A 20,200-nucleotide genomic window follows, 5' to 3' on the forward strand; every position below is an offset into this window, starting at 1 on the left:
TTCCAGGCCTTTGAGGTGGAATTGTGCCACAAGGAAACGGGGGCGGGGGGGGGAGGCCTGCCTCCATGGCAACAGGGCGGTGCGGCCCGGCCTACTCGCGGGTGCCAGGGCCCAGCGGGAGGCGGCGTTTGTCCCTCGGGAGGCGGCGTTTGTCCCTCGGGAGGCGGCGTTTGTCCCTCGGGAGCCGCCGTGGCGCTGTGCGGTTCCGCCGCTGCCACGGCAACCGCAACGCCCGGCGGCGGCAGCAGCTCCTCGTCCCTGGCCGGGAGCAGAGGCGCCGGCGTGTCCCAGGGGAGCAGGGAATGCTGGTGAGGACGTTCCCCACTGCCTCGCGTGGAGTTCGGGTTCGTGGATCTGTGTATGCGTGTATGTTTTAGTGCAGGACAAAGAGACAGAAATCCGTCGCTCTGTCCCGCCTTTTGTTGTGACTGCCTGAGTGTAACCGCGTAGAGATGTTACTGAGTTGTGCAGAACAAATGGTCACAGCGCACACCCTCCGCAGACACGCCCCAAGTAGAGCAGAAGCAGGTGTAAATGAAGATTTGAGATTTTTCTGAATACTTTCGGTCCCTCTTAATGCTGAATCCCTTTACTTCATAATATCCAAAATAGAATAGGAGCTGATTCAGGATTTTCTGGTGTCCCTAAGGCACCAGAAGGACATAGCATAAGAAGGATATGGAACTGTTGGAACAAGTCCAGAGGAGGCCACGAGGTTGGTAAGAGGACGGGAGCACCTCCCCTGTGGAGACAGGCTGGGAAGGTTGGGGCTGCTCAGCCTGGAGAAGAGGAGATTGTGTGGGAACCTCATTACAACCTTCCAGTACCTGAAGGGACCCATAGGAAGCCGGAGAGGGACTCTTTGTCACGAACTGCAGTGGCAGGACAAGAGGAAATGAGTACAGACTGAAAGAGGGGAAGTTTAGGTTAAATAAAAGGAAGAAATTCTTTACTGTGAGGGTGTTGAGACACTGGAACAGATTGCCAGGGAGATGGTGGATGCCCCATCATGGAAAGTGTTCAAGGCCAGGCTGGATGGGGCTTTGAGCAAACTGGTGTAGTGGGAAGTGTTCCTGCCCATGGCAGGTGGAGTTGGGACTAGATGATGTTAAGGTCCATTCCAACCCCTTAATATTCTATGATTCTATGAAACAAGTCATTGAATTGGAAGTTCTCTCTTCAGCCATGGCTACTTTATCTCACAACAGAAGAATTTGATTTTTATGCTGCTCCCCATTATTACACTTCACCTAAATGAATTAAGCAGCATGTTCAATGTGTTCGTATTGAGTGCCACAGACTGATGTGAACATATTTTTTTAAAGACACCATTCATCTGGGCAGCTTTTGTATCTGCTTATCATAATAATGAAATCACAGAGAAATAGTTCTTTTGTGCTCAATATGCACTAGAGCAAAGTAATCTCCATTAAGATCCCAGGTATGTCATCACCCAAACCAATAATATTTGTTAAGGAAGGGGCATCTCCCAGCAAAAATCATTACGTGTCATTTGAGGTGGTGCAGGAAAAACATGATGGAAATAGATACAGTGTGGAAAGCCAAGGCAACAGTCTGAATGAGCTCTTAAAATTTAAATTCTGAGAAATCTAGTGTGAATGAGCGATTCCAGTGGCAATTGGTAGCTAAAAAGAAGTGAAAAAACTGACAGATTTTCTTGAACAACATATAGATCAGAAAAAACAAAGAGCTTTTAAAAGTTTCCGTACAAACAATTTTGCAGCAAATGCCCAGCTTTATTACCACTCTAAACCAAATCTTGACTAATCTTTGAAGTTTAAAAGAACATCACTCTTTACCAGCATGAAATACTGAGTTCTAAGGAGCAGAGCTGGTGTTCCTAAGGAGAAATAACTGAGAACTCAGAGATGCTCATCAGAACTGAAAACAAAAGCTTGGAAGAATTTAAGCAACATCTGCTGGATGAAGGGGTTTTTACAAAATGCATAGATGGATTTGACAGTTCAGGTGCAACCCTTGTTGATTCTCTGATTCTGTGATTCTTGTCTGGAAGGGCAGGATGGTCACACAGCAAGAGCTGTCTTGCTGTTCTAGGGCAAACTAGAGCCAGAGCTCTCCCTTACACCCCATATTGTCTTGCCACATCATCACAGAATGTTAAAAGGTTGGAATGGACCTCATCAAATTGTGACCTTCCTGCCATGGGCAGGGACACCTTCTACTAGACCAGGTTGCTCAAAGCACCATCCAACCTGGTCTTGAAGACTTTTAGGAATGGGGCAGCCACAGTTTCCCTGGGAAAGCTGTTCCAGTGACTTACCACCAAAACAGCAAAGAATTTCATCCTAATATCTAACCTAAAATTCCCCTCTTTCAATTTGTATCCATTACTCCTTTTTCTGTCACAACAGTCATGATCTTTGGTATATTGAAAATGACACAGATTAATCCTCCTAGAGACACATAGAAGTGGCACCTTCCAGCCTACAGCAGATGGTACAAAAAGAACAGGAATGTTGAATAATTGATGTTTTATTCTTCTGTGCTGCTTTTGTAAAAAGTAATAAATTATTGAAGGAATGAGGAGGGGCTAAAGCTATAAACAGAGCAGAATCAGCTCTCTAGGCTTGTGAATGTGTCCGTATCTTTAAACTTTTGCATCTTAGATGCCTTGTACTGAGAGAGCTGAGCTGAGGGGCAGCAGGCAGTCAGCCTGAAGCACCAAGCACTGGCAATTAAGCAGTCCTGCAGGAGCTGGTGGCACCTGTGTGCTATGCAGTACAAAGATTTTTTAAAAGATTCAGTCCTTATAGTGGCTCATCTTCAGTTTTGTCATAAGCATGATTATATCCAGCCTGATTAACAGGTTAATGAGTGTTTAAAGTTATCCTGGATTTAAACAAGTTAAGATATAAACAAGGTAAAATACAAGCAAGAAGTTTGTAGCACTTCTAGCTAACATAAAATAGTGGTCTCTTTGTCCAAGCCCAAGGCTAACTGTTAAGAGATCATGAGTTCTTGTTTAATCTCTGTCAGAGACATTAAATCCCCTTGAATTGCTTTAACTCAAACTTTTTTCCAGTAGCCAGAGCTGGAAAGGCCAAAACCAGTCATGTTTATGAGCCATTGGTGATCCTTAGTCCTGAGGTCCTGTGGCACTGTCTAACATGCTTGTATTAATACTGCTCACAAGTTGGATGTGGGTGTCACTACAGTTTGAAAATTTTTTATTCCCTCTCCTTTTTGTAGTATTACTCTAACACATCATCAAAATGAGTGAAAAGGAAGCTCAAGGAGATGTGGGTGATTCAACAGAAAATGCAGAATATGAGGATGATTTTGAAAAAGACACGGAATGCCTAACTGATGAAGAAGAAAAACAAAACCCTGGTGAAAAAGAGGTATTTGATACGTTAAATACTAGTTGTGTTATTTAGGAGACAAAATTTAGTAATATTTGGAATCATAGGCACAAATTCAGTATTGCTTGAAATGTGTAGGTGCATTAACTGAATTTTGACAAGGAAAGTTATTTGGATTTATAATGAAAAACATTTCAGCAAACTGGTTAGTTTGGTTCTAATATCTGTCAAGCAAAAAATTCAGTGTTCATTGAAAATGTAATTTTTTTTTCAGAAGTACTTCTGTGTTCCGTAAACTGTTTGTATAACACCCGTTGCAGTTTTATGCTGTCACTAATCACTTTACTGGTTAGTTAAACTTTGTGTGAATGTGAACATGAAGAGAATGAAGAGACTTGTTAGTGCCAAAAAAGCTGTTAGTTATGACGTGCACTATTTGACAACCTGGTTTAGAATGCAGATAGTTTGTACTGCTCTTCTCTCTCACTGTTTCTTTCCTCTTTCTTTGATAACTCTTCTGTTGAGAGAAAAGACTAGTTTATTTTAATTTTTTTAGAATCCTGAAGAAAAGGAAGAGGATGTTGAAGCAAAAACTCTTAAAACAGCAGACAACTTTCAGGAAGACAATGAAGAAATGAAAGAAAATCTAGATCAGCTTTCAGAGGCAGGTGTAAATGTGAAAGTATTATACTCTAATGAAAAGTATTTGCAATCTGGGGCAGATATTGAACAGGACGACCATGAATCTGATGCTGAGAGAGAAAGCTCTATCCAGGAATCCAAGCTGGAAAATGAGCAGGAACTGGATGAGGGAGAGGATGAAGAAATAAAGCGTTACGTCTTGGAAAAGATTGAAGAAGCCAACAAAGAGCTGGAAAATCAGGCTCCTGTGGATGAAAAAAGAGAACGGAAATTAAAATTTGTGGATGAGGTGGATCTTCGTCCAAAAGGTGCTGAAGTTGGTAAAACTGACCTTGCAAGAGGAGATGTTTCAGATGGGCTGTCTCAGCTGAATATTTCTAACAAGGGACAGAAAAGCACATCACTTTCAGAACGTGCTGGCTCAGATGAGGAGAAGACAAATGGTAAAGTTCTAGTGGAAAAAGATGGAAAGTTTGAACTCTTAAGTTTATGTGATATTGAAAGCCAGGGCATTTTGGCCCCAATAAGTGTTTATTTTACAGATATTGAAACTCAACAGACTTCAGAACTCACTGCCACTCAAGCGAAAGAAATGCCTCCATCTGACTCTAAGCAGCAGCCAGATTCTGCTTTGAATGGTGCAAAAAATCTGGGAAAACAGAAGACTGAGTCTGCAAACATACCCGTGAAAAGCTCCACTTACACTCTTACTCCCAGACAAAAAGAATTAAGGAGGCAGATAGAACTGAGGAAAGAAAGACTGAAGAGACAGGTAAATACATAGAGAAAAGTAAATCACAGTGACCATCCTGTTCCTCTGCTCCACAAAGACTATGTGCTCAGGGTATTTACACTATTCTTCCTTGATAAAAGAGGCAGCAATAATAGTTGTAGTAGTAATAACAACAACAATAATAAAAACAATAATTCTCTGAGGTTTGTATAGAATCTTTCAAAGCTCCTTTCCCAGAGTGGCATAGGATCATGCCTTGCTCAGAGGAGAAATGAAGTGTTTATTTGATACATCCTTCATAAATGGGCCTTCTTCTGTTACAGTTTTCTTGCTGCTTTTGCTTCTTGGCTCTCTCTCTACCTAGGTTCTCTTACAGTCCCACAGTTTATGGAATGTAGCACATGGTGTCACATCTGCACATATTATACTGCAGTGCAGGAATTTTATATTAACCACAGTAAGGCTGGGGCACATCTGGGTACTCAAGAAGTATGGATTGGGCAATTATCACATGGGAGAGTATTCAGGTCATAATATAACATTTACATAGCAGACTGACTGTAAGAACCCTTTTAATTCTTTCTCAGCTCATTACACAGAAAAAAAATATAAGAGAGAGTCAGCCTCTGATAGCTGTAATGAGGACTTCAGAAATCTTTACCAGAGAGTTAAAAAATGTTGATGTTTTTTCTTCTTTTTGCATTATAATGATACAATTGCAAAAAGGTAACTTGCTATGTGTGTTACTCTATAAAAGGAGCATGAAGCATCTGCCATTTTTCTCTGCCATGATGTACTAATTAAGCTGGCTAAGTAGCTTCCAAGGTTACTGTCTATCTGTGGAAAGAGCTCTAGGCTGCTTTATTTGAAAAGGCTGCTGAGGCTCAGCTTAGTAATGAGGGGAATGAAATCTGATGAGGAATTGAAGTGGCTTTTTTGCACACACAAGACTAGATCTCTTGAAAACATGCTCTGTATATTTAATGTAGAATGTAGGATAGTGAGGGGAAGGAAGGTTATTTTCCTAGCAGCGTGTGCTAAATTTCTTCCTTTATTGGCTGACTTATGGAAAAGTAAGCATGTGTTACCTTATTTCTTCATTCTGGAATGGAATTCTTCCATTCTGTGATGGATTTCACAGACATTAAACATTTCTTGACTTTACTAGAATCTATCTGCTTCATTTTGGTGGCATTTCCTTCATTCCAGTAAATTAGAAGTGGTAAGTTTGGAGGATATAAGTATCCTCCAAACTTGTATGTACCTTATATCCTCCTCAAACTTTTCAACTTCCCTAGGATATTTTAACCCCCTAGTTCATTGCCTAAGCATAACCAACTTCCTCAAAGGAGGACAAAACATTGCCTCCCATCTAATCGACCTATCCTGATACAAAATATTAGGCCCAGAAGGACTCGCCAACCTACAACTAACAGCAACCAAAACCGCCACTGCGTTCCACTCAGGCCTAATCAAAGCCTACTTAGGATCATTTGCCCTATCCATCCTCATCATCCTCATATCCACATACAGAAATAACCAATGGCCCTCAACCTTCGTAAAAACCACCAAATCCTTAAAATCATCAATGACGCCGTAATCAACCTCCTTATAATGTAGGTAAGTTTGGAGTATATAAGTATCCTCCAAACTTGTATGTAGGTGGGAGGAACATCATCTATTTGCAAGATTAGATTTCTTGAAGTATTGAAATGAGTTGGGATTATAGCTTTTGTGTCAAAGAGAGTAAATCCTGGTAAAAAATGTCCTAATCAGCTTTCTGAAGCATTAATTGAAACTTTTTCTCTTCCTTGTAGATACTTATCCTTAGCTAAAATGTAATTCATAAGTAAAAGAAACTTTTCTCAATTTTGTAAATATAATTTTGTACACTTGGAAAAAGCCTGAAGCTATTTATACTCCTTAAGTAAATACATTGCAACTTCATGTCCAAAAAAGGTCCTTATAAATAAGGTAGTGCCTGCAATCCATGTGTTGCTATATATCCTTTAGGGTTCAGTGGTCCATCAAGCCGGAGAGCTGCATTTTTTTTTTTTAATGTATCCATTTAAAGTGATTCTAAGCTAACTAGAGATATTGGGCAGACTTAATTTTAAGAGTTTTTGCCTGATGCTATTTGAATGTCTGTGAGTCAAGAGGTGTCATGGAAACGGAGGTAATCACAAAAAGGACTAGACTGAAAGTGTCTGAATATATCACAAACAGAAGTGCTCCAAGCAATTTCTTCCCAAATGTTGTATCAGCTGTGATGCAGTTTTTGAGTATTCTTGTTTCATCTGTATTTTAGTGTGTGTCTCATGCAATTCAAATGGCTTATTTATTGCCTGCAACAGTCTTTGCAGATTAAGATCATTCTCTTAAAAATGAAGTTTATTCAGTTTTCCTTCTACCTAAGGAAGAAGAAAAGAACAAGGAACTAGAAGAAATGAGGAAAAGACAGAACGAAATAGTTTTTAAAGCTTGGTTACAAAAGAAGAAAGAACAGGTACAACAAGAAAAGCGAATTCGTCGTGCAAAGCGGCTGGAAGAGCTGAGGATCAAAGTAAGTTCTCCCTAATCTGGAACTGGGATCTGTAGTGCTCTTGTTAAATAGGAAAGCCAAATTCTAAATCTGCCTTCTTAGCTAAGCGTATGAAAATTTACAGCAATGGGAAATGTTCTTGTTACATTGTTTTCAGTGAAGAGGTAGACCTGCAGGTTTTTATTGATCTACTTAGCAGAGTGGCTTGCAGTGTAGAAGCAGCACACATGAATTTAACTATAAAATCACAGGGGATACAGTGATGCTCCCATATACCAGGAGAAAGCCTTGATTGAGCCCTGAGTGAGCAAAGCAGCGAGAAGACTACTTGGAGTGTGTTTCTTGCCATCAGAACTTGTTAGTAAGCAGTTAATGCACATGACCCAATCAAAACTTGGAGATTCAGATGCTGTTCTAAAGGAAAATCTAAATTCAGCACTTTTTTTAACATGGTGCTTTGAATGCTTACTCATGTATACATTCTATGCCAGATTAGCATATGCTCTAGTGTGTTTATAAAGTGTGTTTCATGGAGGGGAGATGCCAGCAGAATACAAAAAAAAACCTATTATAATGAAATTATTAAGATTATTATAAAGGTTATTTACTGATAACCCTTGTGTATACATGTATTTTTTATTAATTAGGAGGTGCACAGGGATCCAGAAGAAGCCTACAGTTTATGGCTTAAAAAAAAGCACCAACAATATGTGAGAGAAAGACGGATAGAAGTCTTGAGACGCCAAACTGAAGAAGTGGCCTTTTATCCAAGCCCAGAGGATTGTGACAGAGCTTTTAGAGAGTGAGTAGGGTCATTCCTAAGAGACCACATTTGAAACTTTTGTAGTCTATCATCTCAAACTGTAGCTATCTTATGGTGCATCTTTGCTACTGAAATCCTCATTGTTTTGGAGGGATTTTTTTTCATATGAATATGCCCTTTCAAACTTACACCCTAAAAAAAATACATCAGTTCCTTGATGATGTTTGTTCACTGCTGTGAAATTATTTGTCAGGACCTGAGCTGAAAAGAGTGAATTACTTCTGCTAAAAAAGGGATCTCCTCCTCTAACCCTTGTTGCCAATTCTGGAGCAACCTTGGGTTGATTCAGTCCATGAAATGAGCATAAAGCTAATCCAGTTTAACAAAAGGGGGGAGGTAAAGGTGGGTACAGAAGGAGGGGAATTGGGGTGGGAAGGTAGTGCTTCCTGTGTTTGGGTATGGCAGGCTTTTAGACTGTCTCAGCCATGACACCCAACTTCACCCTACAAGACATGGTGGGCTACAGTTAAGTGGGGGACAAATCTCCTTTGAATGGATAATGTAAAGCTTGAAATTACAACTGCCAGTACTTCTGGTCCTCTTTCTCTCTCCACAGCTGGCTGAGAAGAAAGAGAGAAGAGAAACAAGCAGCAGAACTAGCTGCTAAAGAGAGAGCCAGGCAGCTTAGATTAGAAGCCAGAAGAGCAAGACAAATGCGGAACATCCACTATATTTAATTCAGAGCCCAAATTATTTTGTTTCTCAGATCATTACAATTGAAAATTTGATGTAGCCACAGAGTTCTTGGTGGCAATCTTCTCAATTTTTATGGCTTGAGTTTTTGTCTTTTACAGCTACTGACTTTTTGTGGTGTTTTGAAAGCTTTCAAGCAAGTTTAACAATTACCTTCAGTGACAATGATTTTACTATCTATTTATTTGTAATTTAGTCAAAAAGCCTGCTTTAATGCTTAACTCAGGGATCTTCTGAGTTTAACCAAATCAAAATGAGTCAAGATAAATGAGGGTGGCAAATACACATTCCCTCCTTTAAAAGGCACTTTATACTCATAATGGATTCCTGGATGCAGGCTACTGTGTAAAATGTTAAATTTTTGGTGGATTAATATTGCTGTTTGATGCTGCTAGTGATTAAGACTGTGCAAGGTGTTATATTGTTGGAAAATGATGTTTCTTGTACCACTTCCTATTGATCCGTTGACCAGCTCTGGACCAGAGGACTATGTTGTTTTAGGTTTCTGGAAGGTGGTGATTGAAGACTAATGTGTAGGTGATCATGCAACAGGTTTTGAAACTTACTTCTGTGAGTCATATTCAGTAGTTTTCTATTCCATGGAATTAAAAGCTTGCGCAAATTATGACCTTTTTCCAGTAGTAAGGAAGCTAGGATCCTTATGTCAATGTCAATGTTTATTATAATAAATCTACCAAAGTATATCACCTTACCCAGCTAAATTGTGAACTCTTAATAGAGATCGTACCAAAATCACTCATGAAATCATAAAGTTAGTGAACGAAGAAGAGCATTCTGTCCAGCTGTATGTCCCAACAGATTTCATGATCCTGGCGTTGCTTTTAAATTTTTCAACATTCACAGTGTTTTCTGGGGGTTCTGCAGTAGACAGAAGTGTAGTAGATGCAAAGGTGATTTGCTGGTAGTATTTTTCTCGGTTATTTCTGGGGCTAGTTACAGGCATATTGAGAGCATTGGTGTTGGACTGGAGGCTGCTCTGTTGCAGCTTTTGCCAGCATAGCAAGCAAGCATGGACACAAAATGAAAATTTCACATGCTCATGGGACACATAAGTAATAGGTGCCTTCCTCCTCCCAGTACCTTTCCCTGACACCAAAGGCAGAAAGAGCTTTCTGTGTCTAGCAAGCAAATTCAGGAGGAATGTTTGCAAAGGTTCACACACACCATCTCCCTAATTGTAGAAAACTACAAAAGAGGTGCTTCTCTGTTCAGTGCCTCACACCAGCAGAGTGAAGAGTTTTACAATTCAATGTCATATAGTTCTGTTTATGCTACAAAGAAATCAGGGTCAGAAATGTGATTTCATTAAATCCAGAATTACAGCTTGAAAGCAAGCAAAGGAAGTTTATTGTAGCTTTCTTCATGAAAACCAAATCAGAAGCAGCAACAGCAAGAACTTACACTTTACATATTTTGATCCTGGGTATGAGATTCAAAGGAAAACTGGATAAAAGCAACCATTCCAGAAACCTTTTCCCTAAACTAGACAGCTTCATATGGTAAATTTGGGGGTCAAACTAAGAAACTTAAATAGGCTTCTTTGGATTTAGCAGATTTTCTCCTAAAAGTTCTCTTCAAACCTCCGTCAAGAACTTCAAATCTACGTCAAGATTATAAAATCATACAAGTAAAAAAATACTTTTTTTTTAACAGTACCTATGCAAACTTAGTGCTTGTCTTCACCTTCCCATAATACTCAGGAAGACCTTGGGCAAGGACTGAGTCCTAATGCCGGGCCAGGATTCAATGCTGTGTACTAAAGGAAGTATGTCAGTTTGCCCTTGCTGAGGATCAGCTATGCAGCAAATTCACTCTAGAAGCTGAAACAATGGAAAAGCCATTATTTCAGCTCTATGGCAACACAAGAAAAACCTCACCCCACAGAGTTTTCTAAAACCCACTTGAAAGCAGTTACTACTTATATATTATAGCTAGAGTTCATTCAAGCTTTATCTCCTTGACAGGAGGGCTGACATTGCATATACTCTTGCTTTCAGAACTTACAGCTATGAAGAATCATTGCACATACTCCTTTTTATAACTAAATTTAAAAGGTAGAACATAGACTTGAGGGCCGTTCATTACCTTGGCTAAAATTAACCATTTACCATTACTTTATTTTTAAATTTAGACATAACTGATCACTACTTCATTTGCTTTGGTACAGTTACACTTCTGTCTCCCTCTAAAGGGAAATTCATTAAGATTTGCTAATAAGACTATAAATGTCAAATAGTCAAGAGCATCTCTATGCTCTATAAATTGGACCAGCATAATGTTTTTTGTCTTGCCTTTGTATAAGAAAATAAGTAGCTTTCCCCATTGAGAAGTGGTAGAAGCATCCCAGAGACTATGGAAATCCTGTCAATCACTAACTTCAAGAGGTAGAGAAGAAGAAACTGCATCATTTCCAAGGCCAAACCCACCCGTTATGGAAAAAGGACAAAGGGAAGCCTGCTGTACATCAACTAGTGTAATTCTTCAGAAAGAATGCATGTGCAGCTGCCTTGGCTGGGCTTTTAAAGGGCTATCAGCTCTCCTTGACAGTGATTGCAACAATTGAAGGTGACATCTTCATATCTTGTATATGGGTGAAACCTTCCAATACTTTTCTTAGTGGAAAGGAAAGAAGATGGAGAAGTCTCAGAAAAAGAAACTTCTGTTGATGTTTCTGGGTGTGCAGCTGGATCCAGTAGACGTAGCATCTAAGGATGGAAAAATTGACACTGAAAATACTTTTATACAATTTAATGTGCTTTTTCCTTCTCTTAAGAGCTAGGATTTCTGCTCAAAAGCCACTAGTCATCTTTTTTCCAATGTGAAAATGAAACATCTGTTTACCCAGAACTTTAATATAAAGATTAACATGCATCAAGAGCTCTTACCATTTCAGCCATTTTCTCAGCAGGGGTATTGCAAAACTCCACAGCTGCTGAAGTCTTTTTTGGACTGTTAGTGCCAACATCTCCTAGAAGATGTGAGCTTACAGCTTTGGCTAGCTTACAATTCACAGCTGCTAGCTCTGTTGTAGTGTAAGGCTGGGCACTAGGATAGTATGTCTGTTGTCTCCCCCACTGAAGAGAGACCATGAGCTCCTCCAGCAGCCTGTGCAGAAAGAAAAGAAGCACTGCTAGTGGGGTTTGTATTCTATATTGTATAACCAGCACCCAGCATACTTCAGAGGAATCATCTCTTCCCAAGGCTTACTGCATAAGCTAAATCTTAAACCAAAGAAATGGACCAAAAAAAGTGTTTAAGAACAAGGAGACAAATAGGCTATTCTCCAAGGCAAGGCCTCACATAGCTGATTAATCCTGGGAACACTTATTTGACATCTGGCAGAATAAGCACTGTAAAGTCCAAGTAGGTAGAAGAATCACTTCTTTGATATTTTGCAAGGAAACAGAGAAGACTTGAAGTCAAGTCAGTAAGTGATTAAAGAAAGAAAGCCTGAGGATGTGAGGGATGTCAGTTCCATAGTTTATTACCCTTAAGACCTCAGACCTCCAGAGAATGAAGCAAGTATTCTACTACTCTTGCTCTTTCAGCTCTAAGACTAGGAAGTGACCATACTACACATCAGCATTAATTGATTTTTGTTGAATATCACAGGAAGAAGGGAAAGTTATTTGATTCTCCTCTAGCCTAAAATAAACTGACAAAAATGAAGTTTGCACACAGGTAGTCTGGATTGGAAAAATCATACTTGTGTGTATCAATCATCTCTTGACGGAACTGATCGCGTTCATTCAGCAAGTCCTGGATTGCACTTTGTGCATCCCTGGTTTGGCGCTGAAGAATTGCTCTGGTATTGGTCAGTTCATCAGCCATCACCCTGCAAAGGAAATCTCCAGTCAGTAGTGCAAGTGAACAGCTTGAAAGTCACTTTTTTCTACTACAGACCATAATTTGTCTGCTCAAACTGTCTGCTGTTCTCTGTCCCCTCTCCCATGCAGAGCCTATATCAACCTAATTACGAATAATTTCTGTTCAACTACAGCCAACACGAGTGCAAGATTATGTTTTGACTGAGTTTAAACAATCTTAGGTCACTTAATATAAATCTAACAACAGACATTTCAAAACACCTCGAGAAAGTGTACATTGACAAGGTTCCTGTGAAAGAAAAAGCTAAATACATTTTTCTTTTATTAACAATTCTCACAAGTATGTTGTAATCATATCTGTTCACTGTTCTCTAAAAATGGAAGCTATGGCTATAGACTGCATTCATTTACCTCTTTGCCCTACCCAGGGGCAATCACAAGATGCCAGATATGAGTGTTTAAGAGCCACAAAGGAGACAGCTGTTATCACATTTGCTATTATGCCATGAGGCTTGGCACTACGCAAAAACCAGAATGACATTTAAATAACCACCAGTTAGAAATAGGAGATAAAAATGAACCAGAATGTTACAATATTGAAGAGCGTTACTTCAACCACACTGCTGAAACTCACAGCTCTGATGTCAGAGCTCCTCATAATGTTAAAAAACCCCCAAGTTTACCTAGTAACCCTTGCTAAGACTTACAATTACCGTTACACCCCATATGTTACACAAGTTACCATTCACCCCATATGCTGAAACTTCTCCAGCAAATTAAAGGGAGGAGACTGTATTCTATTGCCATTTCCTTCAAGCAGTAAGGTCTTTTATCATATGCATTAAGCATCATAATTCAGTCAGTTATATCCAAGTATAGTAGAAAATTAAAAATCCTAGAACACCATTTAGAGATCTGGTAAGACAACTAAGCAAGTTAAAGTCACTGTCAAATGAGATTTTGACTTTCAGATCTGCTTTTATGTTTAAAGAAGTAACAGTAACGTCCTGAGCAGTAACACAACCAGTGTTTAATAAAGAGGTCCCCCTACTCTTTCTTCTGTAGTAGATTGCTAACTGACTATAAGCAGAGCTCGTAAACATATCAGCTTCTTCTCAAATTGATGACTGTACCATGCTTGGGGGGTGGGGGTGAAAATCAACTAACTACCTGTAAGAAAAGTCAGCTGCCTTAGAAGACATTTTTATTCCCTAAACTGCATGCATTTTTATCAAAATTAAGAGCTTCTCTTGCTTTCTTGACAAGAGCTGTAGTTGAGATTTTAGGGAGGGCTAGGACTCACTGTATTAGCTCTGAAAAGCAGGACTATTCAGATTTACAAGGAGCTTACTTTCTTTATACCTTTCCTGTATTCTCAGATTTCACAGTAGGTATCGCTATGGCTCTTGTGGCTGTCCTCTGCATATGAAACCACACTGCAATGAGTGTATGTGATGAAAGACTGAAGGAGAATGCTGTTAGGACAGCTCCATGAGAGGGAATACCTGCTTGCTAGGAACTTGCTTCTCCACACATCACATTGTATAGACATGCGCTCCAACTGTTCTGACAACTGAGCCATATTCCGGCCCAGGACTTCGTTTTCTAGGATGAGCTGATTCTTCTCACGAGCCATCCGTTCAAAGTGATACTGCAGATCATCCCCAACAGAAGCAACAAGTAATTTCTTCAACTCCCGATTGACCTAGAATTAGACCAGACTCTCTTGTAACTATCAATAGAGAATAAACACTCTTGAGAATGCAGTGCAACTTACTGCAAATTGCTAACAGTAAATTATCTTTCTCTTTTCAGAATGGGATGTATCCAGGCAAACATAAACATTTGAGCCTAATGTACATCCAACACCTTCTTGTTTAAATTCTAACAGTCAAAGAGGAAGAATGAAAGCCTACTGCAGGAAACAAAGTTTCAGTAGTATTCAACTCCTGCATCAGTAAGATAACAAAGGGTTAGACAAGACATCCACACGTGTTTGAAGTAGGAAGTTATAGTCAACCTTTCAACGGTTGGCATAACACTTTCCATTTAGCGATTAAGGAGCAAAGTCTTTCCTCATGAAAGATTCATTCCTCTGCAGCTATCTAGTGTGTTTCTCCTAGCTAAGTCTTTGACTCTTTCATCTGTTGTCAGAGAAGCAGCACTGTTATACTTTGATGTACTTCTACTCTATATCTTAGCTGGTTAGTTCAAAAGGGAATGTATTTGTTTCAAGGCTAAAGTGTCATAGCAGTTCTCTTTCCTCACATTCACAAACTGCTTCTACAAACCAAAACAGTTCAGCTGTGGGAGAGAAAACACCTTTAACTTCTTACCTCGGTCTGTATACGCAGCTGATTAGAGAGACCTTCTTTATCTTGTAACAACCGCTTTTCTGAATTCTTTAGCTTTTCAATTGCATTTTTCAGCTCTGTCTGTTCTTTCTTGGGATCTGTGGCTCCATCTGACTGATGGAATGTGTCTGCTATATGTCCCACAGATTTAGCTACCTTAGCATTTTTAGTTGGAACAACATGGGTGATGGCTGCTTTGGGGACTAATATTCGAATAGCTTCAATCTCCACTGATTTATCTGCATGTACTTTCCCCAGCTGCAGAACTCCAGGACTCAGGGAAGAAGCTGTCTTTTTATGGGGGCTGTGGTGGATGTGATGGCTTGCAGTGTTGGCTCCAGTGATTACTTCCACTGCTCCAGCTGTCTGCTCTGTTTCCATGCCATCTCCAGGTCCTCTAATGGGTGCTGAGGCATCATCAACTGAAATTTAGAAATTGTGGAGGAAAAGTTTACCACCTTTCACTTGGTTATAGCATCATTTTAAGTCTTCCCGTAATTTCTGCACTTCAAAGCTGGAGATTTTAATTGTACACTGCATGTGTCAAATAGTCCATTGCAACAGTGATTATCAAGCACAAGTCAGAAAATCATAGAATGGTTTGGACTGGAAGGGACCTTCACAATTATCTTGTTACAACACCCCTGCTGTAAGCAGGGACACCTTCCACTAGACCAGGTTGCTCAGGGCCCTGTCCAGCCTGTTCTTGAACACTTCCAGGGATGGGGCATCCACAACTTCCCTGGGAGCCTGTTCCAGTGTCTCACCACCCTCACAGTAAGCCCTTACTCAAATGGGCATTGCTCATTAACAACAGCAGTACAAGACACAAGCATTGATCTGAATTGCATTAATTTTAATTTGCTGCTGCCATACAAGATTAAATGCGGACACAAAAAAGAGCTTTCCGGGAAAAAAAAAATTCTTGACAATATTACTTATGGACTGAAAACAAAATCAGGTTTTGGGAGCTGGCAGAATCAGAGCAGTTTCATTTAAAAAGCAAGAAGAAAATGAAAACAGCTATTACCCAGACAGCTACTAACACCTTAAGAAGTTTAGTAGACTTTTAAGTACTAACAGATTTTAGTTGCCCTAGTGAAGGTTTAAGAAAAGCCAACAACCCAGTCCTGCTCCACTTCTGAACTACAGACTCCAGCATTCCCAGTAATGCTGCATTCTGCTCTATAGTCCCCAATATACATGCCATTTACTGAAATTAATTTTATTTAAGTCCACTAAGTTTTCAGCTGAATTAATTATTATTGTAGTACTGTTTCCTCACAATGGGTGAGAGATACAAAGTTTCTGAGGGCATGGCTACACATACTGCTTTTTTTTTTCTCATACTGCAGGCAGTAATGTGAGCTTGTGTCTTCTATCCAAATATTAATGGATTTCAAAAATGCTGTAATCACACCATTAATTGCCTTACTTTCAAGTTTGCTGAATCAGTACCAACAGGTTCTAAATACCAGAGGAGGCTGTCAGACAAGTGTACAGACAGATCACAGTACCAATGACAATCTTATTTTTCAATATCAAGCTGGATTAGAAAAACTACATTCAATTGCTGTTCCATCCAGGCAGCTCTGGTTTTCACTGCAATAATGAAGTCACAGAACTACTTCCTCATAGCTACATAAAAGGAGTAAGTTTAAATAAAAGGAGTCTGGTATACAGTGTAACTCTGGTGTTTAGAATTCCAGTTAAAGAACTTTTTTAATCCAGTCTGCTTAGATGTCATATGAACAACCTACCTTTTTCTAGAGATGTCATTTTCTCTTCCTAACTAGGTAAGTCTGAGGAAGAAATAAGAAGAGGAAAAACAAAATCTTTAGCAAGGTCACCACAGCAGTTAATCTTGTATTATCCTGTTTTCTAGTAAAACCTCAAAACTCCAGTTCAGTAGCACAGTGAAAAAAAACCACATCAAAACAAATGGGGAAAACACAAAATTATAAAAACTACACCAAAACACACAGAGTTAAAAGGAGAAGATTGTGAGTCTTCTGGCACTTGTGTCTTTTTTTCACCAAGAGCTGCACTTCAACTCCTTTGCATTGCTCCTCATCTTGTTCCTGTTTCCATTCCTCTTTTTTTTTTCTAGTCTCCCTCCCTCCTTTTTTCAGTCAGCCTCCACCTTACCCTTTCAAAGTCTGTAACACTCCCACAGTACAACTGCATGACCGTGCCAAGATAACCTAAAATAATCACAGAACCACAAGAAAAGGAAATCCTACATTGTGCTTCAAGCAAATGAAGAGGTGAGGAGGAAACAATGGCAGCTGCACAATTCCTTCAGTCCTGCTTGCTGAAACGACCTTTTTGATAGGGCCAATTCTCAGTCAAAGAAGGAGTCAGTGCCCTGAGGGGGTGCACATGGTTAGTTTAACTAACAACAAAAGCTGACCTCCAGTTTGGCCCAAACCACCATCCTGGCCATTTTCTCTCTTATCCACCAAAGGTATTGACCATTGCCACATTCATCCACAGAGCCATCCACTCTCAATTATACAAGTCACTCATTCCTCTTTTCTAGGGTCTAAGTTCCTTTGAGATCAGTATACTCCTATCTTATTTGGCTGGCTTTTTTTTTCCCTGAAAAAAGGGATTCTCCCCATTATTCAAGGGAGATCCCCAGGGCCCTTGCCTCTTTTCCCTGAACCAATAACTGAAATGGTTTAACTACAGCTTTTTGACTTCCATCGCAGCAGCTCTCTGCCCTAAAAAGAAAATGGCAGCAGTGAGCACACTGCTACTTTCGGGTTTCTAGACTAAAGATTTGTTTTGTGTCAGGCAGGTTTATCTTATGTGATTAACAGACGGACCTTTTCGTCCTTGATCTTTCTCAAACTACAGATACAGAGATGTCTCACCATCTGTTGCTTCTACAACTGGAGTTGTGTGTTTCCTTACTTAATAGCATTAGCTGTTAATCACCAGTGCTGTTCGTTCCTTCTGACTGAGGATCTCTATTTACTTGATGAGAACGAGGAGGATAAAAGCATAGTTGCTCAGGAAGAGGCAAGAATACTCAACGAAAGACTGATTAGGAGCATTTGGGCTTATCTGCTCCATCAGACACGACCTGCCGGTGATCCTGCTCCTTCGGAGTTCACACTATAATCTGGCCAGTTACGTGCGGGAGCACTGTAAGCCCTCCCAACATGTCCCCTCCTCCTCCCTCTCCCTCACTGCTTGCATCATTACCTCTCAGGACGCCGAGCCCTGCAGGATCCAGGACCTCGCACAGCCACTGCCCGCCCAGCCCCCCGGGCCCCCTGCCCCAGCCCCGACAGACCGGCCTGCAGCAGCGACGTCGCGACAGCCCCCACGGTTGTCACCTCGGCGGCTTCCGCGTCCGGCGGCGGGCGGGGCGCCCCGCGTGTCGTGTCCGCTCCCGCCCAATCGCGGGCCCGGGCGCGGGAGTGGCGCTTCGGTTGCCGGGGGAGGGGCGGGCCGAGCATCGCCATCGCGGCCGTCATCATCCTCATTACCGTCATCGCAATGGTGAGGGGGGACACGGGGCCGGGGACAGCGGCGGCTCCGCGGGCAGAGCCCCTCCGGGCCGCGGGAGGGACGTTCCCGGCTCCGCCCGGCCCTGGGCTGAGGGGCCCGCGGGGCGCGGCCGGGGGGTGTTTGAAGGGGCCGTTCGGACTCGTTGGTGCCCAGCTGTTGGGAAGCTGCTGCTGCTGCCCCCCCCCGGAGCCGCCCTGAGTTGGGAATAGACTGTGCCAGGAGCTCGGGAAACCGGGCGGGAAGGCAGTGGTGCATTTGGAGGAGACAATACGTTTCAGGTGCCACAGTCTTTATTCTTGACTGGATCTCCTGTGTAGTAATGCAGGGCAGACGACAGGATGTCATTGCAGGGGCAGTAATAAGAAAAACCCAGTTTGCATTTTAATCTCGGGGAGGGTGGTTGGGCACTGAAACAGGCTCCCCAGGGAATTGGTCAGAGTTCGAGAAGTGTTTGGACAATGCTCTCAGACATAGGGTATGACTCTGGATGCTGCCACGTGCAGGGCCTGGAGTTCGACTCGACAGTCCTTGTGGTTCCCTTTCATCATAGCATATTCTGTGATTATAATGAAACTCAACTGGGTCCCCGTTGCCCAAGATGGTGTGCAAACCCCAGTGTTATAGAGCTGATTAAAAAAATCAACGGTTTTGAGCTGTATTTTGTACTCAGACTCATATGCAAGACACATGCAGTAGCTAGGGAGATGCGCCTGTGGGTGGGTCCACCCTTACACACCTGTCCTCAGCACCTCAAATTTTCCCCAGCCCCTCCAGCAGCTTATTTTGCACCTTGCTTTTGGAGCATAAACTCAAGATCACCATTTGCCACGTAAATAGAAATGCCACTGTTTGTTTTCAGATAAAGGGGTTACAAGTGTTCTGTTTAATCCAGGTAAAACTGTAATTTTAAATTCCCACGTTGAATTTATTCACGTCGGCAGAAGTCCTGCTTTGTGAGTTGTACCTTAGGTAAAGCATTTGGTTTGTTTACATTGATTGCCACTGAGTTTGACATGTTTCTAACCTCCTTTTATTTCTGAGGTGATACCAACTTAACTTCATTAAACAGTTCAAAATCTTATAGCAACCTCTAACAAAATGTTTCATGGCATGTTTGTTTAATTTCTTTTGAAAAGCCTTCAGTGATAGGAACTACATGATCAGTTGTCGTAATTTCATTGCATGATGATTTTTATAGGTGGCTGAGTTTTTTCCTGTTACATTCTGTGCTGGAAATTATACCAGTGATTATTTGTTCTGTTCTTTGTGGTTAAAGATATTCCATTTTGTCTTTTATTTGTAAAAGTACTTCAAGATTTTAACTTTGCCCTTTCCTTATTTCACATTTTTCTTCAGTAAACAAATTTTGTTCTCTTAATATTTTTCTTCTGGTAACTGTGGTTTTAAAATGTAGTCATTTTCCACTTTGCCTGCAGTTTTCTCTAAATGTGGTGTTTAACCTGCAGGTTTCTTTCCAGTTACATTGTGTTCCACTGCAGCTGAACAGAGCAAAATATTTGTTTCTTGTGTCTTAGATCTTCATATTACCGTCAAAGTTACCGTATTTGTTTTTTTCCTGAACTGTTTTGCACTCTCACGACAACCTAAAATATATCAGATTTCCTGTGATCTGACCAATTTCTCCCCTCATATTTGAATTTTTATTGTAATACTGTGCATTTGTTTCTATAGAATTTTC

The 20,200-nt window shown here is 40.8% G+C and overlaps 3 protein-coding genes across 5 annotated transcripts in view; 2 read left to right on the top strand and 1 right to left on the bottom strand.

The window, feature by feature from the left end:
• Nucleotides 1–204: 204 nt before the first annotated feature.
• On the top strand, nt 205–9,489 carry CCDC181 (coiled-coil domain containing 181). The gene is given in 8 exon segments (XM_036397660.2): nt 205–344; nt 3,232–3,383; nt 3,901–4,429; nt 4,529–4,758; nt 7,136–7,282; nt 7,909–8,063; nt 8,641–8,758; nt 8,760–9,489. Coding segments are annotated over 7 exon segments (1,353 nt in total). The 5' UTR covers nt 205–344; nt 3,232–3,254; the 3' UTR covers nt 8,805–9,489.
• A 633-nt stretch (nt 9,490–10,122) lies between these two features.
• On the bottom strand, nt 10,123–18,350 carry BLZF1 (basic leucine zipper nuclear factor 1). Of its 3 annotated transcripts, none has more exons than XM_036397949.1 (7): nt 18,327–18,350; nt 16,740–16,781; nt 14,962–15,401; nt 14,131–14,330; nt 12,505–12,633; nt 11,684–11,903; nt 10,123–11,503 (listed from the first exon to the last, which is right to left on the bottom strand). In XM_036397949.1, the coding sequence occupies exons 2-7, from the start codon at nt 16,756–16,758 to the stop codon at nt 11,318–11,320; spliced, it is 1,194 nt and encodes a 397-aa protein (XP_036253842.1). In that variant the 5' UTR covers nt 16,759–16,781; nt 18,327–18,350; the 3' UTR covers nt 10,123–11,317. The 3 variants fall into 3 exon arrangements, with proteins under 3 accessions (XP_036253842.1, XP_036253756.1, XP_036253668.1); XM_036397863.2 differs by having other exon boundaries at nt 18,284–18,334; XM_036397775.2 differs by lacking the exon at nt 18,327–18,350 and adding an exon at nt 18,193–18,258.
• NME7 (NME/NM23 family member 7) overlaps nt 18,221–20,200 on the top strand; it is an 88,536-nt gene continuing 86,556 nt past the window's right edge. The window contains exon 1 of the mRNA XM_036398223.2: nt 18,221–18,492. Within this exon, the coding sequence (XP_036254116.1) occupies nt 18,490–18,492 (3 nt within the window). The 5' untranslated portion in view covers nt 18,221–18,489. The remainder of the gene's footprint in view (nt 18,493–20,200) is intronic.

This window comes from Molothrus ater, chromosome 2 (genome assembly GCF_012460135.2).
Source record: "Molothrus ater isolate BHLD 08-10-18 breed brown headed cowbird chromosome 2, BPBGC_Mater_1.1, whole genome shotgun sequence".
Lineage (NCBI taxonomy): Eukaryota > Metazoa > Chordata > Aves > Passeriformes > Icteridae > Molothrus > Molothrus ater.

Bases quoted from the DNA above. Each gene is read 5' to 3' on its own strand.
- BLZF1 (XM_036397949.1), bottom strand. The intron at 14,331-14,961 runs GTAAGAAGTTAA...GTCTAATTCTAG, and splicing joins AGCTGCGTATACAGACCGAG to GTCAATCGGGAGTTGAAGAA. The intron at 11,504-11,683 runs GTAAGAGCTCTT...TTCCATCCTTAG, and splicing joins CTGAGAAAATGGCTGAAATG to ATGCTACGTCTACTGGATCC.